Here is a 23583-nt window from a genome sequence, read left to right as displayed (position 1 = left end):
GGGTTGAGGAGCCGTACCCAAACCTGGCATGGCTTGTTGGCGGGTCAAGATTGGCTAACCCGTACCTGACCCACGAACCTCATGGGTGCGGTCGAGTCAGGTCGGACAATCGGGTTGGGCTGGACAGTGCCACTCCTGCGCCTGGGCCTCCATTCATGATTTAAAGCCAGCTCGTTCATATGAAGCCTGAAAATAGATATCCAACAGAATTTGTATCTCATAATCCGACCACAATTGAACTGGGCCGGAAAAGCGTCCAGTGCGGGCCGGCCAAACTCACTTCGTCGGTTTCGAGCAAGAGTTGTGGCCGCGATTTTATTCCGACTCCTCTCGAGAAAAGAGGGGCAGCCGTCGCACTCCCCTCTCGCCTCCGAGGCGGGAATAGAAGACGACTCCATGGCGTCTCGTGCCCTAGCGATTCGCCGCGGAGCCGCTCCCTGCTTCTTCTCCTTCTTCTCCCCTTCTCGCCGTCTATCTGTCGGCAGTTGCTTCGAGGCCACGGTCGCCACCGGCGAGGGGGCGACCGAGACCGGGCTCTACGGCTTCCCGGTCCTCAAGACGGCCAAGGGCTTCCGGAGGTTCGTCGACGAGGCCATCGAGAGGTAAATGAATCGAAGAATCTTTGTTTATTTCAATATCTGGTGAGATTCTCACAGGTTCTTGAATCGCTGCTGCCACTGGCCTTCAGATCGGGGGAGATAGTTTCTTACATCTCTCAGTTGCCTCCTTCGATGGAGGTCATCCGGGCCATGGATGAGATCTCTAACACTGTAGGTTTTCTTCCAATCTCTTGTTGAATACTCCTTTCTTCTCCCTCTGTTTCTTGAATTTTCTTGGCATTTTCAAGAATGGAAGATATTTGTTGTTGCTAGGTTTGCTCCGTCATCGATTCCGCTGAATTATGCAGAAACACGAATCCTGACAGGTATTGGCATTTTTTTTCAAACTTAGATTCTCGTTTCTCTTTTTCAAATCTCTTTGTTTATCCTTTCTTTCAAATAGTAATCTTTTGATTAAATTATCTTAGGGAATACGTGGAGGAAGCAAACAAGGCATCGATGAGGATTCATGAATATCTTCACGTGAGTTTAACCTAATTTTTGCATCTCTTTCTTGGCACCTTGGTGAGAATGACCCGTTCTTGCAACGCCATCCTCCAACTATTTGTAACCTTGAAGAGATTTTTAGAGCAGAAAGATGAATGTTTTACAATTGTATATGTTTGAGGATGGGATACTTAGCAAACTTTTCAGGGTCATTTAATTCAGTCATTGGAAGTAACTTGTCTCCTATAAATGTAATTTGATCAACAGACCACACTGCCTTATTGCATTATCTGTAGGTATGCTTATAATCTGATGATTTATTGGATGCAAACTTCATCCAAATTTCTATAGTTGTGGCAATTTGATGACTTCCCTAAACTATAGAACAAATCTTTTATATGGGAGTTATACATTTCATGTTATTCTTCTAGCTGGGGGAACTTGTTCGATGGTAAATCTTCCAAATTCTTCTGTTTAGGCATGAAGTTGGAAATATGAGGTTCTTGTACATTAATAGATAACTCATCGCCAGCCTGCATGATTTGATAGGCAAAGCGTCATGGTAATTTCTCAAAGCAATTGCTTCAAGTCTTCTATTTAGTTATGTAAATATAAGTTCACTCTCAGAAAGAGGAAAGTCATATATTACCTACTTTTGCAATAGGATCAGATGCAGGCATTCTGTCAAATCCATCCTTCATGGCAATTTTAATCTTGTCTAAACGCAACATGCCAGGTTATATAATGTCCCATCTAACTAGGGGAGATGCATTACTCTTCATGAATTTGAACCTTTTTGATCTTTCACATCCTATTTTCTCATTTGATGCCAAACGTCCTCATAAATAGGGATTGATGGTTTTCTGATGGATTAAACTAAAATAAAAAGGCACCAATTTCAAATATTTCCAAGAAATGAAAAAGAAAAGTGATAAAATTTTTAAAATCTTTTTATCCATTATTTGTTTTGTGGTTAAGGTAGTACAACCTTTGAATGAAGCATCTATGGTTGTTTATTTTAATGAATCTCTCTGTCTGTGTGTGTGTCTGTGTATCTCTCTCTTTGAAAAAAAAGGTGATATTGTGTCACCAAAGACTAGGGTTTCAACCATGGACCTTGTCCAAGAGCATGCCTGCAGGAATGGGGGTGCCAACCATGAGAACCAAGTGCTGTTGGCGCATCTTGTTTTAGAGAGGAAGCACATGTAGCACATCTAAGACAAGAGAGATTCTTTTTACTAGTTAAAAATCTACATTAATTTGAAAATTATGCGAACTTCTCTTATTTCTTGAAAGGGAGTATGACTTTATATTACACCTTGTAGACTTGCCTATAACATTTTATATTCATTGTTGATTAATCTGTTTTTTGTTGAACATGCGACAATTGGCAGAGACTTTCTTTACTATCTGTTCTACATGTAATATATTTATTCTTCTCACCTGTAGAAGCTTAAGATACTCTTTTGTTTTTTGCTTGCAGTTTTTGAATACCAATTATAGTTTATATAATGCAGTAATTAAAGCTGAGCTTGGAGGTAACCTCATTACCGAAGAAGCTCAGAGGGCAGCCCAAACCTTGCGAATTGATTTTGAAAAAGGAGGCATCCATCTTTGTGCAGGTAGTAGTTCCATGCTTGGTTCACTTTTATACTCACTTCATTTGGTGTTTCTTGTTAATCTAACTTGTGCATTGTCTGCAACAGAAAAGCTAGAACGAGTTAATCAGTTAAATATTGAGATTGCTCTGCTCGGTAGACAGTACGTATCAAGCATTCACCATTTGAACCTACCAGTTCATTTCTCAGTGATATTACTATGCCTTCTCTTTTCTGCTATTGCTTTTGCACACTAACTTCATGAATATCTTACAGATGAAAGATTGAGTGTTCAAACAAATATCCCTTTTTTAATGTGTGGGACTGCTATACCTTGCTTTGATGCTACACACTCTTATTGGTTTGGATGTGACCAATGAACTTGTATCTAGACAAAGTATTGCTGTAAAACATACGAAAATTTCAAACCTGTAGTGGCCTAGTAAAGTTGTTGAATCAAGTTCTTATAGATAAATAAGCATGCTTTTGAAAGCTTGTTTAGGTCACATGCCTGTAAACATTCTTATATTCGTTTAGCTATGGATCTTAAGAAACTTAGATAGCCTCTATTTGTGGGAACCTTTTGCTTTATGTCTAACAATTCGATCTTGCAGGCAATTATGCTTTCAAAAGCTTTTGAGCTTTCTTTATGCTGTCGTGCACCTTTTAAAAAAGGGAAAGTTCCTAAAATATTTAAAAAAATGCCTATCTTTACAAAATATTTGTTTCAAAATGTCATGGGCAGACTGAAGAGAGTTTGGAACTCTGGTTGGTACTTAGCTCCTCTTTGGAGGAGGGTATCAGATCGAGGCCAAGTATGCATGACTTGTTGTGGCTTAGTTAAGCGGGGTTTGTGAATATGCGAATTGCATTGTATTTGCTGGCACAATTGGTGAGGTTATCTATTGTCTGCTAGCAGTGCATTGGTCCTGGTTGGGAAAAAGCCCACCATTACCCTATAGGTTGATTAAGAAGGGCTAGATAATTTGCATTTCTACATGTTTCTTTTGTTCCTACGCTTGATTGGGCTCGCATGTTCTTGTTGTCTTCACTTGGTCACCAGATTATAGGTTATTTGGACCTGAATGCCTGAAGATGGGTCGTTGTTTGGTCCAGTCAAGTAAAATAAACCAGAAAACAAGTCAAATTTAAAGAAATCACTCTAATTGTCTTGTTTTAACCCTTTTTGTCAGCTTTATGAGTAAAAGACGATTGCCTTCTCTTTTAATTTTTCTATTAAAAAATACTTTTCCAAATTAAAATTTAAACTGAATTTTAAAAATATCTTAAAAATGATCTGCAATCATTTGGAAAAAAAAGACTGGATCAGCAACATCTTTGATTCATTGCTTGGCTCAGTCTGTAAGAGAAGTGTATGAGTTCCTATTAATGCATATTTGCTGAGGGTTATGGTAGAAGTTGGATCTTGTGCTTAATGCAAATATGTATTCTTGGTTAGATGCACTTAATGGGGAAAAAAGTCAGATTATGCATTGGAAAATGAGAAGATTCAATTGATAATGAATGTGGGAATTGGAGTGAGAATGATTGAAGGAATTGAAAATTTGTTTCTTCATTATCTAAAGTGGCATGGAGAATGGAAAGAGATTTGACACCATAATTCATCATTATCTGTTTCTATGGTCCCAATTATGCAGTTTGTATCTTAATATCGAAATTTTATGGATAAATATTGAAATTAGATAATAAGATTCCTACATTTTCTTTTTACTACTTTTAGTGGTGGTGTCTTTATTCACAAACTTGCAGCTAAATATATAAACTCGCCAATTTCTAAAGCAGTTTTTTCAGCCTCGGACTCAGTCATAGATTGTTCCCAGACCTTGATGTGTTGTAACTTGATTCATAAAGCTGAACTGATATTAATGGGATTAGGCTTGTTGGTTACAGTCATAAGCTATGCACTTTAATTTCAAGTAAAAGAAGAATAAACTTTCTCTTAGCTATGCTGATATAATCTTTCTCTGCTCTTATTACATTTATCCAATTCTGAGACATTACCCAGACCTCGACGTAAATTTTTTTCTTGCATTTTTAACATAAGTTTCAGCTTCAACAGTCATTCAAGTTTTTCTGAGTTTGAGTTTCTGATTTTGTTGATATCACTGCATTGAAAATGTAATTCTGAAATTACATAGCTTCTGTGATATGGATTGCAGCTAGCACACCCTACTTATTAAGGACAAAGTTTTTTTATGATGCTTTCAATATGAAACTGTTGTGGCAATTACCGTAGGGGCTATGATGGTGGAGGTATAGCAATCAAGGTAGTGAAGGCTTGTAACAGTTGCTTTGGTCTTGTGTGGATCGAAGAAGTGTGAGAGGAACTTATGGTAGAAGGAACACAATAGATCACATGGCAAAGAACTTGGGAATTGTAGGTCAAGAAAACAAAGGCAAGTGCTCTTTTTTTTTTTGTTTAAAAGCCTGTTGGATATCAGGTTGAAAGTTAATGTTGGTTGGTCCTGTGCTTTTGCGCACCTTTCTGCGTAACAAGAAATGCATCGAACAAACTGCCATAACAAATTTGCCCATCAGTAGTGCTATGTAAATGTGGAATTTGTTCGACAGGAAAGGCTATTAGAAGAGTGATAATGCAGCTTAATTGATGTCAGGGGAGTATTAACCAGAGATATAGAGAAAGTGCATGCTTTTACATAAATAATAATTATTTCTACGGAAGATAATGAAATTGGTGAAAACTGAAGAGGTTATTCCAAATCATTAAACAATGGTTTTGTTTTAAACTGATGGAGAAGTGCAGCTCTGGCTTTGCAGTTAGTATTAGAGAATGGAGAAAGTTTGAGTGTGCATAACAGGGTAATTTGATTAATTTTAGTAGAGAAAGCCCTGAGAAAGATGAAGAAGAGAGAGGTAAGTATAAGGTGAATAAAGATTCCGTGCATTATGACAAATAGCCATTTGCGGAGATCTTTGGAAATGTTATTCAGATGAAAGGAAGCATTTGTGTTTATTAATGCACTTAACTTGGGAACCGATGGACTGGATTTGCTCCCCCATTCCCAAGGGCATAAAAAGTTAAATATACATACAGTTTTAAGGACTCAAGTAAGTCAGCAACAGAACACAAGGTTCATTTTACAAAATCTTTCCTGGTTTCAGTACAGTAAGGTTGGTTTATAGCTGTATCAACTACCAACTATGGGTGGCACAGTTTTGGCCTGTGAACTGGTACATGCTGTTCCTTTGGTTATGTGTAGACACGTTCCAACAATATTATTTTATGCTCAATTGTTTGCTTAAATAAATAATATTGTGTTGTTCATTTACTAGTACCTGGATAGCATATCTCAGCATACGTGTGCCTCATTGGTGCTCAATCTATTCTTGTGGATTCTCAATTTTAAATTAATTATTCATTTATACTTTTTGTGTTGATTATTAGTGTGAGTGCCTGAGGTGAACTCTTTAAGCTTCAGGTTTAGGTTTGGTAGATCAAAGGAGAATATGGCAGGAGGGAAGATCTTCCCATGCTGGTTAGAAATTTGCTGTTGGTCATCACTGAATAGAATTTCACTAAGTTGGGTAGCAAAGCTCAGTATTTAAGATTTTTAGGTTTCTAGAGTTTTGATAGGACAGCAGGCCATTTAAACTTTTTTAGAGTTCGTGTTCTGTTCATTAGTGCTGATGGAGTCTGCATTGAACCAAGTGTCTTTTTGGGCCTTCATGTAGCTGGATGACTGCTACGTGTCTTCTGCATGAATTTATACGTAATGTATTCATGACCCTCTCCAGCAAAAATGACTCTAATCCAGGAGGGAATGTGTCAGCCCCTTAAAAGTCAGTTAAGCTAAAAGTTCATGGCATGACACTTGACTTTTGGACAGTTGTCCCAGTTGAACACCATATATAGTTATGATTTCTTTATATACAAACCTGTGGAGTAAGGTAATATTAATTATTTATGCAAGAAGAATATATTTTGGCCTTTAAAGATGAAAGCCTTCCAAAAAATGTTGTCTGGACAGGGCTATTTGGGCTGCAGAGTACAATTATGGAGTCGATGATCAATATGCTGTGATTGTGAAGAGTTTGGGTGGAGGCTGATTTTTTGACTTAGGAAATCTCCCGTGCATGAATGACTTCTTATATATTCCCATATATATTATATGAGGAAAAAAATCTATGTTTTGTGTAATTAATCTTTTTCTTTAAGGTTTCATACAGTTAGTTAACTATGTATCATCTTTCTATGTAAAGATGGATTTTTTTATTTCTGCCTTTTTCGAGTGCTTTCTAATGGCCATCTTTGTTTCTGTGGGCTTTTAGTAACATTTCATTGTGCTTCATGTTACATAGCTATGGTGTTAAATTTGTTTAGGATGCTCTCTAGGAGTAATATGTCAGTGAGATTGAATTATGCTTTTTGGTGAATATTTTGAGTTGATATTACCTGTCCATAATAGCAACAACACTACCTGACACTGCATAGAAGCTTATTTCATATTGTTCTCATCAGGTTCAATGAGAATATTATAACTGATCCAGGTTTTGTGGATATATTTCCGGCCTCACGCATACCAAAGCATATGCAACCTCATTTCAAGCCCATTTATCAGCCTATCTCTACTGCATCAGAGGAATCTTTGGACAGACGAGATAAGAAAAAAGAGAAGGGTTTTCGAATACCAACAGATTCAAGTACTTTATCTTCAGTATTAAAATGGGTATCCGATGCAGAGGTAGTGTTTCCTTTGGAGTTAAATTTTGGCTATATCTGTTCTCAAAACATAATCTTGAATGCTATTATCTTTTCTCAGAGAATAATCTTTTTCTTTTTTTATCGTTGCCCATTTCATTCATGTGCTAAACATGCAATTTTCTTTAAAAAAATTGTCAATATTTTTTCTTTTTTATCATTGTTTTTCTATATGCATACACTGGTGATTTGTGTGAATAAGTGCGAAAAAGGGGCTTTTTTCCTTTCATAAATTTTAAAATGGGGCTGTTGGTTTTCATGACTTCTAAATAGAGCTTCTTTCGCATTCTTTTAATTTTTCACTCGATCTTATAATCATTACTGTTACCGCGAGACCTAATCCTGTAAGGGTATTATACATACATCATTAATTTTTTTTTGATGCTAAAGTTTTTGAGAGAATTTTTGACACTAAAATTAAGGAACTTTTTTATTCTTTTTCTGTCCAGGTTAGGAAGCAGTCATACATAAAAGGGAACTCCACTCCACAAGCAAATCTTGGTGTTCTAGATAAACTTATAAGTGCTCGTCATGAACTTGCTGAGGTTGTCCTCATTTATGCTTGTAGTTTTTAAATCCACTGGACTTCTAATCCATCACCTAGATCTTTTAGGACTAACATTTGCTCAGAATGTGAATAATTTTCTCATGCTTGATTAGATTACCAAATGCTAACTGTACATTTTTGGAAGAGCAGATTTATATATCACCTTTTTGTTGTTAAGGTTCTTAACTTGTTTATGTCGTGGAAAGAATGGATATGTATTTGTTGATTGAAAGCATTTGTAAGTATCTGGTATATTTGGCTTTGTTGTGTAAATTGATTACCGTAATAATGTATTTTGGTGTTGCATCATTCGTGCATTTGCACTTGTAAAATTCATGGTCACCTTATGTACAAATATTTGGTGTACTTCTAGACGTTAATTTACTGAAAAACTATTTGAGAACACTGACATATGTCCACAGTTAGAGAAATACATATCCTGGTTGAACTATGCATCAATATTTAGCCTTTGTAATGGAAACCAGTTTATAATTAGGCAGAGATCGTAAAATGTTTGCATTGCAATCTTTTTAGCCTAACTGATGGTCCTATTCATCCAAAAGTTACACCTTGATTTACATGGTATCAGAGTCTCTATCACTTTAAAAGGCTCATAATACCTGCTTCAGAAATCATCCAAAAAAGTGAGCATGTATTAAAAATCTTCACCATTGGATTTAACTGTCTAATTGATTTCTATGAAAGCACAGTGTCATCAAAGACTTTTGGTAGATTGTCATCAATGGAGTCTATGGTATTCTATCCACATTTTGCAACTTATATATATATATTTGTATATATTTAATTTGCTTTCTTCTTTTACATTTCTTCTATAGTATATTTGTATCTTTCTTCCTCTCCCTCCCTCCCCCCCCCCTCTCTCTCTCTTTTTCTTTTTTTTTCTTCTCCTTCTCCCCCTCCGGTGACGACAAGAGGTGTCTCGGTTTCAATGGCGGAGCCATCCCAGTCCGCTGTCAGTAAGACCCGAGACGCCGCAAATCGGGCGGTTCAGGACGGTTCCACAGACCTTACTATGATACTTTGGGCTATAACTCAGCCCATTACAAAAGCTTCCAAGACCCCTTTAGGATGCTTAATCATCATTGGGTATTCCCATTGTTGGAGTTATATTTGAATTTAAGAAATTTTTCACATTCTGGATTGTTCATTGCAAGGCTTGCTGAACTAGTACCGGAGGGCATATCGGCCGGTGTCCGGTTTGTCATGGGATGGGTGTGTACCATGCTGTTTCGAGGCATACCAAAATAGGTTGAGTTGGAGAGGGAGGGGGGAGAGAGAAAGGGAGAGAGAGTGAGGGAGGGGGAGGGAGATCGAGAGGGAGGGAGGAAGGGGGAGGGCTGAGGGGAACCCTAACCCTAATCTTAGCCAAGCAAGCGAGAGAGAAAGAGAAGGGGCGACATGACTCTTATCGGTGATGCCAAGGAGCGTGGAGGGGAGGATGAGGAGCATCGAGTGGTCGCGAGTAGGGGGTGGGGGGCTTTTTACCGAGCCAAGGGTTTTAATCAGATGGGAGCCAGTTCAGTTTCTGTACGCCCCAAACTGTGTGGTTTGTGGTGGTACAGCTTGTCAGAATATTTGAGATCTCTTGCTTCTAGGCTCTCTTTTCATTAAATAAAAGATTCAAAACAGCTATACATGGAAAGTAAATCAAGGAGACTTAGCCATCCCTGATTCCTAGCTATCACCTATAATTACATAGCTATATTAGGACAGCTATGCATGGAAAGTAAATCAAGGAGAATTAGCTATCCCTGATTCCTAGCTATCACCTATAATTACAGCTGTTATCTCTAAATAATTATAGAATAATTACAGAGTTAATACTCCTAATTGTGTTGCTCACGTGACACCCCTTCTCAAATTGATGCTGGTTGGTTAACAAGCAACAATTTGTTTACAAGAAACTGGTGTCTATGGCACGGCAAGGCCTTGGTGAGAATATCTGCAACCTGGAGATTCGTGGGAACATAGGGAAGGCTGATGACATTGCGATCAAAGGCCTGTCGAATATAGTGGCAATCCACTTCAATGTGCTTGGCGCGCTCATGATAAATAGGATTATTTACAATTCGGATGGCACTAGTATTATCTGCATGTAAGGGAGTGGGATTGTGCCGTGGGAAACCAAGTTCAGAGAGGAGTCCTCGGAGCCAAATGATCTTGGAGCAGGCAGCAGACATTGCTCGATATTCAGATTCGGTTGAGGATTTGGAAACCATGTCCTGTTTCTTACTTTTCCAAGAGATAAGTGCATCACCAAGAAACATGCACCATCTTATGGTAAAGCGACGGGTATCTGGACATCCTGCATAATCGGCATCATTATAGCCGATCAAATCAAGTGTAGTGCTAGTAGGGAAGAATAGACCACATGTAGGAGTCCCTCTGATATATTGGATGATTCTGCGGACAGCAGCTAAGTGTAGGTGTCTAGGATTCTGCATGAACTGGCTGACTTGTACGGCGAAGGAGATATCTGGCCTTGTGATGGTCAAGTAGACCAAGCTGTCTACCAGCTTACGATAAATAGTAGGATCATCCAGAAGGTCTCCTTCATCTCAGCGATATTTCACATTAAGCTCAAGAGGAGTGTCGATAGAGGAAGTATCTTGGGGACGGGCCAGGTTGATCAAATCGAGGGCATACTTATGCTGATTGAGATACACTTCAGTGGAGCTGCGGTGGACTTCAAGACCAAGAAGATAGGTTATGTGGCCAAGATCTTTCATATGAAAAGAGGTCTGAAGGTTCTGTTGCAGCTGCTGAATGAGAAGAGAGTCTGTATCCGTGATCACAATATCATCTACGTAGACCAAGAGTAAGACAAGACCAGCTGGAGTCTTATGGAGAAACAAAAAAGAGTCATATTGACTCTGCTGAAATAAAAGACCAAGAAGAGTGGTTCTAAACTTATCAAACCACGCGCGAGGGGCCTGCTTCAGCTCATAAAGAGACCGCTTCAGCTGGCAAACATGATTAGGATGAGCTGCTGAACTGGAGGGGGGCTTCATATATATCTCTTCTTTTAAATCACCATGGAGAAATGCATTTTTGACGTCCATCTGATGAATGAGCCAGCTTTGAGAGGCGGCTATAGCAAGAACAACACGAACAGTGGTCATCTTGGCAACTGGGGTAAAGGTTTCTTCGTAATCCACTCCATATTCTTGTTTGTTGCCTAAAGCAACCAGCCTTGCCTTATATCTTTCCATAAACCCATCAGATCGAAGTTTAACAGAGAAAACCCACTTACATCCGAGAGGCTTGACTGTGGTAGGACAAGGGACAAGCTCCCAAGTGTTGTTGTTGGCTACGAGAGCATCAAGTTCCTCCTGCATAGCAAGTCTCTAGCACTCTTCGTTCGCAGCTTGAGAATAAGTAGGGATTGCAATGTTGGCCAGAGTTGCAGAGAGACAGTTATGAGAGAAGCCATATCTATCTGGAGGCTGAGTAGACCTAGTAGAGCGCCTAACATCAGTAGGTAAGAATGCTGGAGCAGCCTCCTCAGAAATAGTGTGAGTAGAAGATTCTGAGTTGATAACATCCAGCACAGGAACAACAGTGGTAGCAAGGTTACAACTGACAACATTGAGCTCCACCGGAGGTGAAGAAACTGCAGGGGGAGCCGCAACTATGGTGGGTGCAGTACTGCGGCGAGTATAAACCAAACATGGTTTAAAACGTCCAGATGGAGGGGCTGCAATATCAATAGGAGGCAAGACAACAACGAAATCAATAGTTAAGAAATCCGAAACTGGATTAGTGGCAAAAAAAGACTGATTTTCAAAGAAAATCACATTCCGAGACACCCACATTCTCTTAAGAGCTGGATCATAACACAAGAAGCCCTTTTGAGAAGGACTATATCCCATGAAGGCACATTTGACTGACTGTGCAGAGAGATTATATCGTTCATGTGCTGGCAAGTGAACAAAGCATACACACTCGAAGATGTGAAGATCCTGGTATTGTGGATTCTTGCCAAAGAGCTGGAAATGAGGAGTGTCCATGCCCAAGACTAGAGAGGGCAGCCTATTAATAACATAGACGGCAGTAGAAAGTGCTTCTGTCCAGAATTTGGAAGGGACGGAGGACTCAAGGAGCAAGGTCCGAGTAATGTCAAGCAGGTGCCTATTCTTTCTCTCGGCAACGCCATTTTGTTGGGGTGTATAAGGACATGTCCATTAGGAAAGAATACCTTTCTGCTGCAAGAAGTCCAAAAAATCAGAGGATACATACTCCCCACCTGAGTCTGTTCGAAGAGCTTTGATGCAAGTGGAAAACTGATTCCCCACATAAGCTAGAAAATTCTTGAAGGTAGACAAAACTTTTGACTTGGAGCGCAGAAAATACAGCCAAATGAACCAGCTGTAATCATCGATGAATGTGATAAAATATTTATATTTTGCACGAGAAGGAACTGGTGTGATACCCTATACATCACTGTGGACAATCTCAAACACTTTTTCTGCTCTACTACTATGTAAAGGAAAAGGGAGAGTTTTGCTTTTGCAGAGTTTGCAAGAAGAATACTCAATAGGAATAGAACAAGATTCTTTATTTCTCAAGTCTCCAGATTTCAACAAATAATTTAGAATGCGAGTGTTTGGATGGCCCAAACGTTGGTGCCAAACCTCACTCTTACTACAAATGGTGTTGCTAGCAAAAGATAGCACATCAGTAGGCTTATTTTGAGTGATCTGTAGAGGAAATAATCTCCCAATCTTAGGCCCCTTCGCTATCACCTTGCTCGACCCCTGCTCCTGCACGATACATCCATCATGAGAGAACCACAGCACAACTATTGTCAACTAACTGTCCAACAGAAAGAAGATTGGCAGATAACCCAGGAGCGATAAACACATCATGAGTGCAGCAGAAATATCTGCAACAGCTGTAATAGGAATTGTGTTTCCACTAGTTGTTTGGATATGTGAATTGCCATGATACTTTCGAATATTTTGAAGCATATCAGGGGTCCTAGTCATGTGATTTGAGGCACTATAATCAAGGAACCAAGACTTAGAAGAGTCATAGAAATTAACTTGAAGACCCAGAGCAGAAAAAGCAGAGATAATCATCTGCTACATCTGCTGCATCATGGCTGGAGTTATGAATGTAGCAGATGTAGAGGATTCTTCACACGATGAAGTAGAAGAGGCAGCAGACTCCACCGAGGTTTGATAAGCCTTTGGCTTGGAAGGACGGATGGGGCATTCTTAGATGATATGACCGTTTTTCTTGCAATAATTGCAGAATTTCTTGCTGCAATTTACAGCGATATTGCCATATTCTTTACAGCTATAGCACTGAACCATACTCATATTTTTTGACCTGGATCTTCCTTGGGCAGTAAAGGCAACTGGAGGAGTGTTGCTGACATCTTTCTCCAAGAGAGCCTGAGTAATTCCCCTCTGTTCTGCACGCAGCAGCTCTCCTAGGCAAACAACTAGAGAGGGAGGGACCTCCCTGTTAAGCAAGGCAGATCTAGTAGCTTCAAATTCAGGACGCAAGTGCATGAGAAATTGATCCCTTTGGCTCGTGGCATGGACTTGGTGCACAGCAGCCAAGCCTTATGCAGGAACTTTAGCTTGAATAAGGCCAGAATCAACAAGGCCAGAATACTTGGTCTATAGATTAAGAAAACCTGAGTAATATTCCTGAATTGACAAATTGTCTTGAGAGAAATTGGCAATCTCCAACTCAAGCTGATAGCGCCTAGCATTGTTGTCATGATTGAACACAAGTTTGAGGTAATCCCACATCTGTTTTGCTGTGGAATATGGACGCAGACTTAGAACTATATGAGAGTCAACAGACCTGAAAATCTAGGAACGAATTCCTGCATCAGTGGCTATCCATTCAGCCCTTTTTTCAACCTCAGTTTCTGCTGGGAGCTTCATGGAGCCATCAATATAGCCCCACAGCTTTTTGCCTTGAAGAAGAGTTTGAAACTGAAACTCCCAAGTCGAATAATTCCTCCCTGTGAACTTGATGCAGACAGCTTCATGCTTCTCCATGATGACAGACAGAAAACCTCGAACAAGAACAAGATGAATAAAAAAAACAGACAAGAACCAAGATGTTAGAACTAGGGGAGCACCAAAAAAAACCACCAGAGATAAGCACCAGAATGCTTCGAACCAGGACTAGGGCAAGAAGCTCCACAAGCTAAGAGATTTTCGAAGAAAACTAGGAAGAAGTAGCTCTGATACCATGTCAGAATATTTGAGATCCCTTGCTCCTAGGCTCTCTTTTCATTAAATAGAAGATTCAAAACAGCTATACATGGAAAGTAAATCAAGGAGAATTAGCCATCCCTGATTCCTAGCTATCACCTATAATTACATAGCTATATTAGGACAGCTATGCATGGAAAGTAAATCAAGGAGAATTTAGCCATCCCTGATTCCTAGCTATCACCTATAATTACAGCTGTTATCTCTAAATAATTACAGAATAATTACAGAGTTAATACTCCTAATTGTGCTGCTCACGTGACACAGCCAACCATGGTTTGTTGAGTTTCTTCTAAAATTTAATAGTCAGGTTGTCGATAACTACAAGAAAATGTGGTTGGTCCTTAACATTTTTTGGGATTTTTAGAGGCTCTTTCTTTGCGATTTCAAAAGTGCTTCCATATCGTCCAAAAGACTAGATGCTAGAGATTTAAACAAATCATGTCCTCGATCTTGACAAGGCCTCTGGTCTCCCAACTCATAAGCTTTTCTTTTATTAATTGCTGTTTTGGGAAGTTTTGGAGTGGAGCTTTAGTTTGATGAAGAGTCCTTTTAGAGTCCAACTTTACTAATTCTAAAGTCATAATACGTATGCTGATAATCCTCTTAGTACATGTTATCTAGTTGTTTTAGTGTCCATGAGATTGACAAATGTTGAAGAACTTCAAATTGATATGGTTAAGGGAAAAGAATGTGAAGGCCTGGCTGCTTGCCCCTCCATTTTTCTTATTTTCTTGTGATTTTTCTTCTCTTTCCTGATTCTATTTTTGTTTTTCTCAGGTCTACTTTACTTTTTCCCTATTATCATTCTTTCTTCTTTATTGCTTCATGTCTTGTGTTAACTATTAATAATTGAGCTTTCTGAATATATTTGCAATAACTCTTAGCATTACTTTGTGTTACTTAGTTTTGAAGATTACTCGCAGCCATTAATTAGCAAATCATTGTTAATTTTGATCAACTAACAAAGTCCATTACACTTGCGCTATATTGTCACATTCTGCAGACTTGACTTCTCCATCAGCCTTGAAAGGCTAAAACCCTCACATTATGTTAAGGGTGCGAATGGAGAGATTTAAGTAGAGAAGGAATACCAATTCATATTCTAATACTTAAGTTAGATAGTTATACAGTAGAATATATGCAATTTAATACTATTTATTTACATTTTTAATTAGTGTTTTAACTTCAATATTATTTTTTAATATTTTTCATTTTTTCCTTATTATTATTTTTTTATTTTTAGATATTATTTTAATTGTTATTTTGGTATTTATTAATATTTTTTTATATTGATATTTTTTATAAGTATCTTCGTCTAACATGAGTTGCACAATGCTCATTATATTACAAAGTAAACCTTTAAACAAAATTGATATCAAGGTCCGCCGTACCGGTGGCATCCCGGATCGGTACGAAACGGGTTCCGTACCGATGGCGTATCGGTCCGTACCGGTCCGTACCGGTCCGAATCGGTGGCGTACCGGTCCGACCGGTCCCGTATCGGTTCTTCAACAATAAATTACCGGTACCGGATTTCACGCTGATCCGGTACCGGTCCCAGGCCGGACCGGTACGGCAGACCATGATTGATATAATATTACAATACATTAAATAGATTTTACTTGATATTTTTATAAATTATAATAAAATAATAGTTTTAGATTAAATATTAATTGTAGTATTATTTTTATTTTATACTAAATTATTGATAATTGAATCATATGAATTACGTTATTTTTTGCTGGTTTATATTATGAATATTATTAATCGGTCCATTTCCAAAAATATCATTCCTACCATTCCTTCCATACAAGAGCAGAATCACCATTCCTTCCATACAGGGGCAGAATCACCATTCCTTCAATTGAAGGAATGGTGATTCTAAATGAAATGTGATTTCTGAGCTTATTGCCTTGCTAAAAATTGGAATGGGCTAAAGCTGGAATCCCCATTCCATTCCAGCATTCATTCCAGTGTACCAAACGTAGCATTAGAATCCCTTTCTTAGAATGATGACCCCCTCCTCGCCCCCACCTTTCTCTTTCCGGCAATCTTAGGAATTCATCACCACTGTCCTGTTCATAAAAGCTGGAAAGCAAGGTCATCAGTTCACTTGAATCTTTGGTTGCCTCTCATGCAAGGTCCATCAACACTCATAAGCAGCCTTAACCACTTATATGAGAAGCCTTCATTATCCCATAACAAGCTGCAGATGTTCTTTATGATTGCTGGCAACTTGTACAATACAATAACCAATTTGCAACCTCAGTCAAATAACTTTATTTATTGCTTCCTAATTGCTAGATAATTCTGACTTTGTTCAATATTTCATTACATTCCTATTGTCTTAGTTTTTCATTTCTTTTCTTTTATGCCAAACCATTGTTCCTTTTTTTTTCTTTTTTGATTCTGAGTGGTGGGTGCAGATAATGGGGTGTAAATCTTATGCTGAGTTTGCAATCCGCCCAAACATGGCAGCATCACCAGATGTTGTCATGTCTTTTCTTCTTGATTTGAGCAAAACTGTCAGAAAGAAAGCTGATGAGGTATGAATAAAAGCAATTACTTTAGCTAGATTTAATTTTTTTTTGTTTTCGTAAATATGTAATACCTTCATCCTCTATGTAGGAGTTTAAGAGAATACAGGATTTCAAGAGGCAATTTTGTAATGAAAGATCTGCAGATTTAGAGCCATGGGATGAGGCTTATTTTACAGGAATGATGAAATCCTCTACATACGACTTGGACTCCTCAGTATGTTTCCTCTACTCACAGGGAATGCTGGCTTGTCTCAGAGCTCCTAAAGTTGTCAACACTTTGAAAGCAGATACACTGTAAAACTAATCTGATTTTTCTGCACCAAGTCCTTCTTTATAACCTTGATATCAAGACCAAAAGAATTTTAATGAAATTCTCTTTCTTTTTTAATACCCTTTATTATTTCTCTTCTCTTTTTTTTTTCACTAATTTTAATAATAGCTAACTGAAAAGGAATTCTTCCTTTGATAACCTTAAGATAGCATTATTTGCAGAACTCAAATGTAGGTATTTTTTTCTCTGTCATTGTGTAGTCTTTAATCCTTTTGACTGTAAGATGAATGTTGTTGTTTTTATGACCTTGCATTGCTGTTGAATTTCTTACCTTTTGTTGCATTTAAGAAATTATTTTTCTTCTCTTTTTCATTCTTTCTGACAAGTTTCATTGCCAACGTTGTTCCTAACAGGTCATCTCATCATACTTTTCCTTGTCTCAATGCCTTGAGGGCTTGAAGGTGTTGGTTGAGTCATTGTTTGGTGCCACTTTTCATAGAATTCCTTTTGCCCCAGGCGAGTCATGGCATTCAGATGTGATGAAACTGTCTCTTCATCATCCCCAAGAGGTACAGATACACAGTATATGAATGGCTAGTGTCTGTTTTGCTGCTAGCTGTGCAATTGGAACTATTCTTTATTCTACCAAGTGTATCCAAATTATCTTGGAAGTGTATTTAGGGCCTCTTTGGATGCGTGCACAAGTTGTGCAATGAATATTTCTAATTAGAGAAGTTCTATGACCTGCTTGGGAGATGTAAGCATTGGGAAGATAGGATCTTCTCTAATTATAGAAGTTTTAGGGCCATAGGATCCTTAAAATGTGGACAAGGTAAACCAGCTTTCAGATTGAACAAGTAATCCCAATTTTTTGGGATTGAGCTCGAGGGAGCATTTGTGATCTCAACGTTTCTTCCTCTCAAGCATCCATTTCCTTCCTCAGGTGTTTTCTAATATGAGCTTTATCATGAACGTAAATTCTGTGGCCATCCAAACACCTTTTAAGCTAATTCCTTGGTACTCATGATGCTCCATATTGTTTGCAACTCTAGACGTTGCATAATACTATTTTGTTTCTTTATTTCTTTTTGTGGTTATGGTCATCTTTTGATAACCTCCATAGGTTTATAACTTAACATTTAGTTTTCGATGCCATATGGAGTTTCAGCAGCACAGTATAGACCAAAATGCCAGGCTTTTTGCAAAAAAAAAAAAAAAAGGAACTGTAAATTTTTTGTCCCACAAGTATTTCAGGAACTTCCTTGTGTCCCTGTGTCTCACAGGTGCCAATCTTCTTTCGCTTCTACCCTGAGTAAAGGTACATGGATTTATTTTTAGGATATTGTTTTTCAAATATCCAATTGGTCTACTATTGCTAGGATGGATTTAGTTTTGTAATACCAAAGCTTCTCTTTCATGTTGAAAATGAGGTTTTAAGTGCTTGCTGATGCTGGCCCGTGTTGGGCCAGTATGGCACAAGGCATGGGTTGGTGTGGCACCTTGTAATCTTATTTGGGGATTTTGATAAAAACCTTATGAAGTCATTGTTTCATCTTTTTTATTGTGGCATGCAACGACATATGTGCTGGCATGGCATGTATTATTATTTCAGCTGGTGGCTGGCATGCTCGCCAACACTGGTCCTATGCATTCAGTAAGTTGACTCTGGTGCTAGTTAAATTTAGCAAAAAAGAAAAGAAAGTTCACCTCATTTCTGAAGGTATCTAAAGAGTATTTTGCCTGTACTTGAAAGTGTATGGACTTTTTGAATTGAAGAATGCAATGGTTAAAAACAAGTACCTAATACATATCCTAGTTATATCTGACAGTTAATAATATCTGATGTTGCTAGGACACATGGGTTCTTCAAATGGCATGTTGTGTCTATCCAAGGTGCCTGTGTCTAAGAGATTCCAGCTTTTTTTCAAGTAGTGTTCTTCTGCCGTCAGTTATGACTATCATTGTATATCATCACTTTTTGTCTAATACATAAACAAACTATGCTATATTTTGTTGTTGGTGTTTCATCCTCCAAAAATGTTTGTAATTCATTATCTTCAGTGTGTCCTTGTGACAATGACTTTACATGTCTTTGATTTTCTTTATTTTTTAATAAAAGGGGAAAAAAAGATGACATAAACATCTATTACACAACCAGAGTGGCCATTTCTATATTTGCTGCCTGTCGTTTATGAGAGGTCTAGCACAACTACCTATATTTGTTTGCAACTGCTGCTCAAGTTTCAGCAATCCTTGCGCAAACCATTTTAATCAAATTATGAGATTGTAATGTGTTTGAATGTATTCATATGTTCTAGTAGAGCCAATATTGACCTTACATGTTCCTTGCTGAAAGTTTTTATCTTTTACTGGTGGTATATGTTGTATTTCTCGACATGAACTAAGGTGTGGTTCTCATATATCCAGGGTGATTTGGGGTTTCTCTATCTTGATCTTTACTCCAGGAAGGGTAAATATCCAGGTTGTGCTCATTTTGCCATTAGAGGAGGGTGCCGAGTATCTGAGACAGAATACCAACTTCCCGTATGATGCTGAACCTGTTGCTTGTTATCCATTCTTACATTTGTTTTGGTATTTGGATTTATTGTTATTACATGCTTATTGATGTCCATGTCAAGCGAACATGATGGTCACTAGCTAAAATGCATGTCAAAAGTATGAAAGCATCAGATCTCTTTTTTGAAAATCTAAGTTCTGTCAAATATTGTATCTACACAAAAATCTGCTATTCAAAGATGTTTAATATTTATATTTTTGGAACATATTTTGTATAGAATAGTTGTCTTTGATAATATACGAAACAGCCACATTTACTCATGCTTGCGATATTTGTTTTCCAGCTTCTCAACTTTCTGCTTTACTTAATGAAATGCTCAAGATTTTCCATTGTTTTCTTTTGTTAATTAGGAATTCAGTATTCATTAACTCAAAATAAAATTTTACAGATTGTTGCTTTAGTCTGCAATTTCCCAGGTTCTCCTGGATCATCAACATCAAGGCTCAACCACTGGGATGTGGAAACCCTGTTTCATGAGTTTGGTCATGCAGTTCATTCCCTTCTTTCAAGAACGGTAGTTTATATACTGCTTTACACATTCAACATAAAACTGTGATCATGTTTTTCCTTCTACTGATATATCATATTGTGAACATCTCAGGATTATCAGCACTTCTCAGGTACTAGAGTTGTTCTGGATCTAGCTGAAACACCGTCAAACCTTTTTGAGTACGTATTTTGTTCACTCTCCGGATCCAGTAGTTCCGATATTAAAAATATGATAAATTATTTTCATCTGTTGGAAGGAATAGTTGGGAGTTTGAAACCGCTGATACTTAACTGGAAAACTCATTGTCTTGCATCCCTAGAACTATATAAAAAACACATCTCATTTCTTAGAATGCAATAAGAATTGAAAAATAAATGCCAGTGCTGAACAATCTACAATGTGCTTTTCTGCTAAGTGTAGTTGATCACGATGATCTCTCAGGTACTACGCTTGGGATTATCGTGTTTTGAGGACATTTGCTAGACATGATACGACCGGGGAAGTAATACCAGAAAAACTGGTAGAGGCAATGAATGGTGCTCGAAACATGTTTCCTGCAATGGAGTTTCAACGACAGGTATATTTTCCCCTTCAAGCTCATAGCTTGTTTATTCAACATTTTTATGAATCACATTTTCCATGAACTGATGCTTGCCTGCATCTCTTCTCTCTCTCTCTCTCTCTCTTCATGAACTTCTCTACTTGTAGCTAAGCTTATTTATGTATTTATAAATGTTCTCTGTCATTCCTGATTGCTGGATGCTTTTCTGCCTAATCCTAGATATTCTATTCATTGATGGACTTAACACTTTTTGGTGAGCAACTGGCCACACCAAGAGACACAATTTCAGTTGTTGCCGATTTAAAGAAACAACATACCAGTTGGAACCATGTGGAGGGCACACATTGGCATACTCGGTTTAATCACCTTATAAATTATGGTGCTGGTAAGCATAAAGCCATTACCTGATTTAAGATTGTTTTATCTGTGGAACTTCTTTTTGCTCTAGAAGCTAGTACCCTCTGTATTCATCAGCTGAAGAATAGTCCGGACTTCTTGTTACAGGTTATTATAGTTATCTATATGCAAGGTGTTTCGCGGCAACCATTTGGCAAGAGATATGCCGTGAGCATCCTTTGTCCCATTGCACAGGATCCGCCCTTCGGACAAAATTTCTGCAGCATGGTGGAGCAAAGGATCCATCAGATTTGTTAAAGGAACTTGTTGGCAATAGCATTGTTAGGAATTGCAGTCATGGGATCGTCCCTGATACTAGCAGCCTTCTTAAAGAAATTGGCCTTTAGGTTCTGCCCATTTCAAGCACCATATGAAGTTGCAAATGGAAGCCTCGATGTTGGCTTTCTGCTCTGTGGTGTTTCGGTGCTTTAGCTTCAGAACTCAGGCAATGCTTGTGGTGAAGCCACTCCAGTTTCACAAGATGGATTTGACTTGGAGAGTTGGATGGATGTCAGGTGGTCGTGGAGTCAGAAAGAGCAAGAGATATAATAGATAATGTACAATCTTCACAGCCTCGTGAGTTTACGGGACAATGAATTTTTGGGGAAGATGGCAACTGGGGAGTTCATTTACTGCCCCTTGTATTACTGAAATCATGGCAATGCTCCTCATTATTCTTTAGTTCCATGATCTGTTGCCAGAATTGATGTGTTTAGTGCTCCCATCTACCAAAAGGAGTCCTCTTGTGTTAATTATTCTCGCTATTAATGCTCTAAGATTGTATGTGACACCAAAAGTTCTTGTCTGAGAATTCAGGCTAATGATAATGATTCACACCTTGAACCAGGTGGATCAAAGTTCATTGGTTCAAAAAACTTGTAAAACATGAGAAGGTAAATTTATTAAGATTATTCAGCAAGTTTTGATTAAAACAAAGAAAAGACCTCTTCTGTTGCATCTCAATTAATCCAATAATTTGATACTATCTCAAAGTGAAATATCATCATCAACATTTGTGTGCATTTACCTGTATTCTATATTTGTTTGTTGTCAACATGTGGGCAACGATTATAATTTGCATTAGATGTGTGTTTTCATTGGAGCATAAGAAGCATAATGGTTCACTAAAGCACCAAAAATCATTAACCCTAAATGAATGAACCAATGATTACATATACATGCATAGATAAAGGACATAGATATGATGATTACTGTATTTCATGTTCGTTTGTTGTCAACATGTGAGCAGTAACTATGATGTGCATTAAATATGTGCTTTCGTTGAAGATAAGAGGCATAAATAAAGGCTGCAAATGGGGGATGGACCCATGATCCGACCTGACATGCTTAGACCCGATTTGGACCATGATTTAAGAATTCATGGGGCTTGGTCGGGTTTCAAACTTAGATCCATTGCACATTTCAAATTGGGTTTGGGTTTATTGACTTCGGAACCAACCTAACTCGCCCCAATTATTATATAGGTCTAATTTTGATCTTCTAACCTACCATCCTATCTGTCCAACCTAAAATCGATAATATCGTTAACCAGAGGTGGGGGGAGGTTGTTCATGGGGGTGTTGGGGGTGGTATTAAGTTGGCCTACCATCTACATTCTACTCTCCTAAAGTCCCAATTAGAGATTAGTCCCATATAAAGGTAGCGTCCATCACTTATTAATTGGTTCGAAATAAATGGTATCATCATCCCACCAATCCAAGTTTCTTAATTTTATTCACATGACATAGGAGATATTGTGGCAAACTAGATAGCTACATGATATCCATAGATAAGATGTTTGACTTTTAGATTGTAGATTGATATTGTGACTGACTTGGTATTCCATTCATATTCTGTTGCAGGCTTTTAGATATCTTTAAACATAATAATTCGTATGATCCATAGAGAATGCACAACTTTTGGTAATGTTTTATAAGTCTTGTTAGAAAAAATTATCATGTTAAATGTGTCATATCATGCTTCCAAAGAAATAATCATATCTTACTATAATACTAGGATTTTCTTTTGTCCAAATTTTACTCTTTCATTTTAGAACTCTATATGTGTAATCCGAATTTGATCCAACCCGACCTAAACCTGATCTGAATTTGAATTTTTCATGTTGGGAATGAGTTATATGTGAAACCGATCCAATTTGAATGACTTGTTGGGTCTAAAGGTTTAACTGTAGATCCAACTCGACCTGACCCGATCTTCTATTGGGTTGGGTCTGGGTCCAACATTAGGACCCGAATAAGGAACCAGGTCAAGTTGGAATCACTCATGATCCTAGTCGACCAGACCCATTTGTACCTCTAGGCATAAATGGTTCACAAAAATGCGAAAATTGTCGGTGTTAAATGAACGAAGGAATGAATGAGTAGATGTATACATGCATGCATATATACATAAATAAATAAATAATACATAAATAAAACACTGGCCTATTTCTGCAAAATCAAATATCCAGTAATTTTTTTAAGCCACTTTTTCCCCTGGTTTATTTGCAATAACAAGAAATTAGGCTTTGGATCTTCATATACACTATTAT

The 23583-nt window shown here is 38.0% G+C and overlaps 1 protein-coding gene across 5 annotated transcripts; it reads left to right on the top strand.

The window, feature by feature from the left end:
- The first annotated feature begins 305 nt into the window (after positions 1-305).
- On the top strand, positions 306-21973 carry LOC103698068 (Zincin-like metalloproteases family protein). 5 transcript variants are annotated; one of them, XM_008780032.6, is made up of 17 exons: positions 306-602; positions 689-770; positions 873-925; positions 1028-1082; positions 2530-2668; positions 2753-2807; positions 7146-7368; positions 7835-7930; positions 16622-16741; positions 16824-16949; positions 17420-17575; positions 19434-19550; positions 19973-20098; positions 20186-20253; positions 20516-20651; positions 20856-21021; positions 21141-21973. In XM_008780032.6, exons 1-17 carry the CDS (start codon positions 397-399, stop codon positions 21377-21379), a joined length of 2163 nt encoding a protein of 720 aa, XP_008778254.2. In that variant the 5' UTR covers positions 306-396; the 3' UTR covers positions 21380-21973. The 5 variants fall into 5 exon arrangements, with proteins under 5 accessions (XP_008778254.2, XP_088574508.2, XP_088574509.2 ...); XM_088718384.2 differs by having other exon boundaries at positions 318-602; positions 2550-2668; XM_088718382.2 differs by lacking the exon at positions 2753-2807 and having other exon boundaries at positions 310-602; positions 7175-7368.
- The last annotated feature ends 1610 nt before the right edge of the window (positions 21974-23583 follow it).

The sequence above is a fragment of the Phoenix dactylifera genome, chromosome 3 (genome assembly GCF_051530095.1).
Source record: "Phoenix dactylifera cultivar Ajwa chromosome 3, Ajwa_hap1_PhDact_Kaust_v1.1, whole genome shotgun sequence".
Classification (NCBI taxonomy): domain Eukaryota; kingdom Viridiplantae; phylum Streptophyta; class Magnoliopsida; order Arecales; family Arecaceae; genus Phoenix; species Phoenix dactylifera.
This window is presented reverse-complemented; position numbering and strand designations above follow the sequence as displayed.

Coding starts and splice junctions, on each gene's coding strand:
- LOC103698068 (XM_008780032.6), top strand. CDS start 397: ATGGCGTCTCGTGCCCTAGCGATTCGCCGCGGAGCCGCTCCCTGCTTC. Junction 16,742..16,823: donor TCAGAAAGAAAGCTGATGAG/GTATGAATAAAA, acceptor TCCTCTATGTAG/GAGTTTAAGAGAATACAGGA. Junction 16,950..17,419: donor CATACGACTTGGACTCCTCA/GTATGTTTCCTC, acceptor TGTTCCTAACAG/GTCATCTCATCATACTTTTC.